This window comes from Pinus tabuliformis, chromosome 4_1, assembly GCF_031772625.1.
Source record: "Pinus tabuliformis cultivar Carrire ecotype Pingquan chromosome 4_1, CPIR1, whole genome shotgun sequence".
Taxonomy (NCBI): Eukaryota; Viridiplantae; Streptophyta; class Pinopsida; order Pinales; family Pinaceae; genus Pinus; species Pinus tabuliformis.
Window position 1 is genome coordinate 621,529,118 of NC_142303.1, and position 8,680 is coordinate 621,537,797.

At 39.1% G+C, this 8,680-nt stretch overlaps 1 protein-coding gene across 1 annotated transcript in view; it reads right to left on the reverse strand.

The window, feature by feature from the left end:
• LOC149177555 (uncharacterized) overlaps positions 1-8,680 on the reverse strand; it is a 179,342-nt gene that overhangs the window by 28,079 nt on the left and 142,583 nt on the right. The window contains exons 6-7 of the mRNA XM_089421789.1: positions 8,548-8,626; positions 8,313-8,404 (exon numbers count right to left, since the gene is read on the reverse strand). Coding sequence (XP_089277915.1) covers positions 8,313-8,404; positions 8,548-8,626 — 171 coding nt within the window. The remainder of the gene's footprint in view (positions 1-8,312; positions 8,405-8,547; positions 8,627-8,680) is intronic.

Here is an 8,680-nt window from a genome sequence, read left to right on the forward strand (position 1 = left end):
CTTGCTAGGTCAAGAGCAATAGTTAAGCTAAAGCCTAGTGTCACCACAACTAAAGCTTCCTACTCTTTACGGATTTTCACCGATGGGAGGAGAGTCGATATATAGAGAATCACTTATAAAGGATAGGTCAACTAGATGGGTGTGAAGTGATCTCAGGGACCCTTTCCTAGGGGAGGCTCAAGAATGGGACTTGCTTGCTTCTTAAACAAGGTACAAAGTTTTCTAGGAGAGGGGGATGAGGATTTATGGGCTCGTTTTTAGGAATATGCTTTGTAAATGAGTTTCCCAATCCCTAAAATCCTGTTGAATTTGACTTCCAAAGAAGTTCTTGAAGGATTAATTTTTCAAAGGTATGGACCACATGGGACCAAGTGGACCCAACCTAGGTTAAGGGGAGGGAGTTTAGCAACCAATGATGATCTTAATGCAGACAAGGAAGGGGAAAGGATCAAAACAAGGGTTTTCACTTAGAGGTGTTAAATTGATCATATGAGGTACTAGCCTAGGGAACACCAGGGCAAAGTTTGATCTCAGAGCTAGGGCTTGGGATATCCCACAATCCCACCATCGAAATTTCTTCAAATTTGGAGGAGACCTTGGTGAGATACGAGCGCAGTAGGCACTAGGAGATCGAACTTTTTCTATGGCTACTTTGTCAAGAAAGCGATGCCCTAGGTGGCCCAGCGTGGCTAGACCTCGAATGAACAGGGGAAGGTGAAGAAAAATGGTTCTTTGAGCGACCACCTATTGATAGACCAGTGCCTAATCCACTGGGGAGAATGGAATCTAGGAGAATGATGAGAAAGGACTTCGTTTCTCGGTCAAGGAGGCCCAAGGAATACTTTTCTTGGCCTTTAGGGAAAGAAGAAGTGACCTTAAAGATTTATACTTCGCTTTGCAAAAAGAGATGGCTTATCAAGATAAATTCAAAGGTAGAATTATCCCTAGGAGATTGCATTCAACATTACATGGCCCATACATTGAGAGATGATATATAGAAACAATAAACAAGGTCAAGGGATTTAGAGTGAAGCTTCAAATAGAGGGTCTTGACCAAGTGAGGGAGAAGAAAAGGATCAAGGAGATAAGATTTGACTTTAATGTTTAATGTAATGATCCTTGAAGAAGGCACTAACAAAGTGAGATCTAGGGAGAATGGTTCTTGAACTAGGGCTTGGCAAAACTTGAGATTCAACTGTAAGAATGGCTTCAAACTTGGAGGACCTTCTAGGACACACCACCGCAATTCTAGACCAAGTTTCATCACTTTTGGATGGCTACAATTGATTTTATGTGATGCCCTGGGAGACACTAGGGTTAACGTTTTTTTTTTAAGGAAAAGGAGGTACGAGAGATTTTTGTTTTGGTGATCACATAGGACTAGACCAGTGCCTAGCCTATTGGGAGAATGGAGTTAAGAATGAGACTGATTCAATGTCTTCGCTCTATCAAGGAGCCTAATTGTAGCTTCGCATGCCCTAGTGAAGTAGCTACCCAGCTACAACAAGGATTTATACTTCGACATGCCAAATGAATGGAGTTTTAGGGTTAGGTTTCAAAGACAATCCCTAGGAACATTCGTTTTCCTTGCCCAATGAATCATACATGCAATAGATCAAGACTACAAAGTGATTTCAGATTTTCGCATAATTTAGAGCACAAGCAGCTTCGTGGTGCAGTATTTCATACATTAAACATTTAATGAAAATTTTGCGTAAACGCGAAACTTACATGGTAGAAAAAATTTATCAATCCATTACATTTGCAAGAGAGAAGCTCCAAAACATAATAGCATCAACCCAAACATCAAAATACATTCATGAATCTCCAATTTGTCCTCCAAGAGCTATAGCAAAATTCTCAAGGAGGGATAATGATCCAAATCCAAGTGATGATCAAATGAAATTATCATCACATCAATATATAACCTCCCTAAGGGGTTAGATTTGCCTAATTAGGCCTAATAATGCCCCAACTAATAAAAGAAATAATGTGCAAAAATAACATTACTTGGTGACAAGCCCAGCAAGATAGCTCCATAATACAAAAATATGTCTCTCAAGAAGGCAAAATGATAGGTACAATAGGTTGAAGGACCATTAAAGAGGCCTAGTAGAGCCCAATGAGTGCCAAGATGAATGAATGAGCTCCAAACATAGTGATAAAGGGGGTGGCCCCATGATATCCAAGCAAATGACTTGTGGTGCCCCCAAGTGGCATGGGGCCACAAAACATCCTCATGGGTCTCCAAATGGAATTAACAAGCATGTATCCCGTATGTAAGGGCTGGAAGAATGATGCAAGCAATCCCATTGTCTTCCATGGCAAGATACATCCTCATCTGGGGCCTAGATCAGTTGCCAAGTTTGTGGTGCAAAAGTGTAGCCGGCTGGGCAGGTGGTCAAGGTGCATCATCAGCGTCAAATAGGTGGAATACTAGCAAGCAATGAATAGAACTAAGGGATCCCCTGAAGTGGAAATATACTCTGTTTTATGGTGGAGGCCCATGGCTCTCAAGCTCACCCTACAAATGCCAATATGACCCTCTAGAGGGCTTGGACCCCTTGTAGGGAGACCAAACCCAAGAATAAGACCTACCTGCAATCTTGTATAAGATCCAATTCATCCACTTACCTTCCAGTACAACCAAACATTAGTGCAATTGAGTAAATGAGCTTACAAATCATGGATCCAAGTGGACATTTCAGTGGCATGCCCTTCCATAGTGGGCTTTAGAACATACAAGTGTCTCCAAGTTCAAGAAGAAAGTTAACCAAAGACCCTATTAGGTGGTTTCAGCCTTTAAAGGGAGTGACATGTCCATGGTACATCCATCAAATGGCAGGTGGCACGTGATATAATGATGGAATGGAGTGGGACATCAATAGACGGCTCCAAGCCACATGCCACAGTACACAGATAGATATAATAAGGGAAGCCCACACTTGGGTGTATGAATGTAGGATGGAACAATCGTGGTACATGAGTTACCCCAGCTTTTGTTTTTCGACCATTCTTCATATGCCTTTTGTCTTTTATTGATTTTTCTCTTATAACAGCTCAGGGCTCCGAGGGATGAGAGCATGATGTGTACGATATAGTAGTGAATACCCCCTTAATGTGGTGCAATTCATCACCCACTAGAGGTTGGGACAATCATGGGTTCCTTAATGATGTAAGGGGTCGATATGATGGGCCCTAGGAACCAGGGTGATGGCCATAATGATACGGGTAGAGTAAGCAACAAAACTGATAGTTTGTAGACTTGAATGTAAAAATACACAAGAGGTATTTGTAATAATAGTTTATTATATATAAAAATGTATAAGTGATCAATGTTACAATGAGAACCCGCCTATATCTACCTAAGCAAGTGTCCTTTCGTGACTGGGCATGTCTTTTAGACATGCCTTTTCACTTAACTTAACGACTATTTAACACAACCAATATTTTATTATTTAATATTTACATTAATTTTAATTATCTCAATTGTTATGAATTATATTCATAGCATAGCCCTTTCCTTCAGAAGCTTTGTCCTCAAAGCTTTAATGTTGTCGCATTTCTTCACTTAGTGTCTGTCGTCTCGATGTCTACAATCTAGTCATCGTTTCATCATGTAGCTCATCAGTAATATTCCCTAGGATTTTTTTTCATTAATACTGATATTTTTAATATAATTTTTTTTATAAATATATTTTTTTAATTTATTATAATTTTTTTTAAAGGATAGGAATTTTATATATTTTAATTTCTACTAACGTTAATATAGACTTTGTTTCTTAAATATAATCACAATCTAACAAATATTTTAGCCTCGCGCTTTGCACATATTTATAAAGGCACAATCAACAAATACATTAAAAACAAATGACCAAATTCTTTTTTTCCAGGTTCAAATTCTAATAGAAGTCGTTTCAAGACAAGGGAGAGTGCCTCTCGTTCTTCTCACAAATGTAACATATTGTAATCCATAGAGTGAACACTACTTTGGTAAGGAGAGATGCGGGCTGCTTTTCAAAGAGACTCAGTTATGCAACCCTTAAACCCTGATTTTCGCACGAGAGAATCAATTGTCTGCTTCTTTGTCCAACCCTGTTGTAGAGCAACTTCCAGCAAGAATGTTACCTTGTGTGTTGTATTATCATTTGGATCACTAAACTCAATAATGATACCATGCTTTCCGATATCCCAATACAAATAATTGGCGGCCACCTCGTAATCTGTCAGGATAGACACTGTGCATTCCAACTTTAGAATTTATGCAGCCTCTATAGGTGGGAAGCAGATATCACGTAGGGAACTTTCAAGCGCGTAGTTTTTCAACCCATTATAAAGACTGTTAGCATCAAGTGAACCGACACATCCTCTCAGACTGGGTTTCCCACCATCAACTTTTTCCCATGTGACAAATAATGGATGTTGGCCATCGTCAAAGGCAGGAGGAGGCATAGGCTTGCCGGTGTAATGAGCCACTAAAGTGTTGAAGCAGTACACAACCATTTCTTTGCTTGCAGACACCGTCTCAAATCCCCTTATTGAATTATTTTTTTTACAGATGAAAGGTATGTGCAAAAATAACAGAAAAACAATCCCTTGACCTGTGGCACAATGGGTGACTCGAACGTCGGATCGATTGGCGAAACGTTGGCTCGATTGGCGGCTCACGCATCAATCTGATGCGACGGTTGATTGGTCGAAGCGACATGACCGCTGCATGTTCCAAACCTCCGTCCATCTCGACAATGAGTTGCTCTAAAGGTTGGGTGTCCTCCATGACCAGAGTTTTGAGGCCCTTTGCCATAGAAAATTGGACAAGTGGAAGCAATATTGTTATTTTTATTCACTTGCTCCTCCGAAATTGTTATGTTATGCGGTTGCTGAACAATGTCTATGCCATCATAATCTAATAAGATAAAGAGCGATTCTAGGTCACAACCAATTTCTTCTATCTCATTATCCGCTAATAAGCGCAAGGCCAAATCTATCTCACCACCAAGTGCTTCTTCAATGTGATTATGAGAGTCCAGTAACAGTTCGTCTGAGAGGCTTACGCTATCGTTTTCAGAATCCGTTGAATTGATATTATTGGATGGTGAGCGAGTTGAGGAAGTTGACCTTCTTCCACCCTGCTCACTCTAGGTTCTTTGTCGTCTTGACCCGCTTCCTCTGTGGTATTCCATCTTGATATATTTCAAAAATGAATTGATGTTTTCAAGTATTTTGGACCTAATTTTATCCAGCACCTTCTTGGTGTTCTTATTTTCTTGTTCCTCAAGATAGTCTTCATTCACATCAAGACCAATTGAAACTTCAGAGATTTCCACCTCTACACTTGGAAATGTGGAAGAAACCCCAAATTCTGAGTATAGCGTACTAGCATCCCCATCACTTTCAGATACATTATACACAGATTTGTTTTCAATGTGAAATGCAACAAGAGAAAATGAATTTGCAGATTCAGACATGGCTATTGAATTGGGCTCAAAATCTAGAAGAATTGCAAAGCTATCCAGATTCTCAGATATGGTAGTGGTTGTAGAATCATGCAGTGGAATAGATACCACATCATTGTTGTCAGTAACTGGCACCACCTTAATTGGACCCAATTCAGGCTCTTTCAGTTCCACTTTTTGAATGGAGACAGCCATAGCAAAAATACTCACATCACCCTCACCGCCTTCAAATCTCAGACCGTTAGTTTCCTCATGAAGAAGAAAGAACTGGTTTGTACTTGCAATCTCATGCAGTTCGCTTGAAACTTTTGCATCTTCCTCATTGTTATGATATTGTTCATCTTCTTCCCCTGCTTTTCCTAGTTTCGTTTCTTCATTATCGCTATTGTTTTCCTCTGCATAACTTTTCTTTAGACATGTTGAAACTTCTGCACATGATTTTTCTAATCACGTAAACGCTTCTTGAATTTTACTAAACTGCTCAACGCATTCAGGATGTGAACATAATGCCACATTGTGCGGCAAACAACATTCAAAGACCCGCATGATTATATTGTGTGCCATGGCTCTGATACCACTAAAGCAACAAAACTAATAGCTTGTAGACTTGAATGTAAAAATACACAAGAGGTATTTGTAATAATAATTTATTATATATAAAAATGTATAAGTGATAAAAGTTACAATGAGGACCCGCCTATATAGGTGTCCTTTCGTCACTGGGCATGTCTTTTAGACATGCATTTTCACTTAACTTAATGACTATTTAACATAACCAATATTTGATTATTTAATATTTACATTAAATTTAATTATCTCACTTGTTATGAATTATATTCATAACATAGGGCTCATCTTTGGCTTTTGCCCACGTGCTAAATTTGTATGTCCCGACCGACTTTCGCATGTTATGGTACATTTCCTTATGAGAGTGGCCAAATTATGCTTTTTCCTTTCTTTTTAGCTACAACAACCTCCAAGGCATCGTTCCAAGCCTGACCCAAAGTGTGGACAAGGGGAGGGAGAAGGCTAACTCCTTGTGGACCCATTGGACAAATGTGGACCCAGATGAGCGGAAGGGAGTAATTATATGGTGTCGAGAAGTGGTACCATGCAACCAAAATCGGGGTTTTCCATGTAGTGTCACTCCCAAAGCTAGTAGCCAATAAAGGAGATCCCATGGGACTAGGATATAAGGTTAAACATCAAATTGGACAGAAGAGACAAGAGTTCAAACCAAGCCCACTCTTTCCGCCGAATCCCCCCACTAATCTGTGCCCAAAAGTGTCCATAATAAGTAAACAAAAACACTCAATTGCACAATGAAAATCCATACCTTTGGGGTTGGAAGGCCCACCTTCAAACATACAATCATAACAGATGGGCGAGGGAGCATATGGTTGGCTCAAGTGGCAGAGATAGTGGCACATCGAGCTATCTGGTGGCTGCATGGGGTTGTTGGTTGTCCATTGAGTACCATCTAGGAGAAAAAAAAATTTGCTATGGATATTACCCACAGGCGGTGGGTAATAAGGCCCACTCGACTTCCATCAACACAATCATAACCCAAGCACCCCCAAGCCAACTCCAAACCTCCATAAAAGAATCCAAATTATACTTTGTTTTCTAGGGCTCGATGCCCTCCTCCAAGATATATAACACTCCTCCTATGTAGGGTATTCTCCAAGAAACCAACCATGTATTATCAAAAGAGATGATATACATATGAGGCTTGAGTGGTGTATTTATACCATTCATGTATGTAGGATGTTCTCTCGAAGATTATGGTACCATGTAAGTAGGAATGCATTCCCCAAGAGGGTTATTGAACCTACATATCAAAGTGGACTAGGATGGCCTTAGTCACACGTATTAGTACAATAAAAGAATAAAGTATGGCCATACCCACAGGTGGTGGGTAATGAGGCCCACTCGACTTGCATCAACACAATCACAACCCAAGCATCCCCAAGCCAACTCCAAACCTCCATAGAAGAATCCAAATTATCCTTTGTTTTCTAGGGCTTGATGCCCTCCTCCAAGATACATAACACTCCTATGTAGGGTATTCTCCAAGAAAGCAACCATGTATTATCAAAAGGGATGATATACATATGAGGCTTGAGCAGTGTATTTATACCATTCATGTATGTAGGATGTTCTCTCGAGGATTATGGTACCATGTAAGTAGAAATTCATTCCCCAAGAGCGTTATTGAACCTACATATCAAAGTAGACTAGGCTGGCCTTAGCCACGCCTATTAGTACAATAAAAGAATAAAGTATGGCCACACAGATTAGTACAAGTACACTAATCATGCATATCAATGTGGTCTGTCCACATGTACAAATTACACCAACAATTGCATCATTTCCAAAGAGAATAACCATACCTAATACGTTTGCAATCATCTTTCAATCCTAAGCCTCACCAGTAAAAAAAAGATCAAAATTAAACTACTGCGTTTAAAACTTATGTTACTATAAATGTCCACATTTTCCTTAAAAGCAGCTATTAATATCAATGATATACAGTAATAAAACTTGTGTATAACTATAGACTCTAGAATCCATCTATATTTCATCTTTCAATATCAATAAAGTTTTCAGTTAATAAAAAAAATCTCTCTCAAATCCCCTTCTTAGTGAGGTCTCTCTCTCTCTCTCTTGTGGCAATCTTCGAAAAAAAATTAGCAGTATGTGGGAAAGATTAAAGAAACATTGGGACATTACAAATACAAACTAGTTGGTCAAGACATTCTTTGCTTTCTGCTTTTATATCAGTTAGCATGTTAAATTGATCCAAACTGAAAACAAATTTATCTCCCAGGATATTGAGCATTTTCTTAAACTTACAAAGAAATAGATTACTGAGAAGAGAAGGCCAGCTGCACCCGATGTGATACACATGAAGCTGAATGTATAGAGAGCCTTGTTTAAAGGCATTCCTGTCAAAAACAAAGAAAGATACATATCAAATTTCTACCCAACAAAATCAGAATTAAGCATCATCATAAATTCTAAATGTATTATCTCTGATCCTTTTTATGCTAAAATGATCGTATTATCTATTAAGTCATCAGGAGCTTACCCAATACATCCAGGAATATTCCAAATAATATAAGTACTAAAGAGGAGATTATCCAATTTAAAATCCTCTCTCTGTGTTCCTGTACATAATCAGAGACAAGAGCATTGATGAAGAGACTAATCACAGCATAACT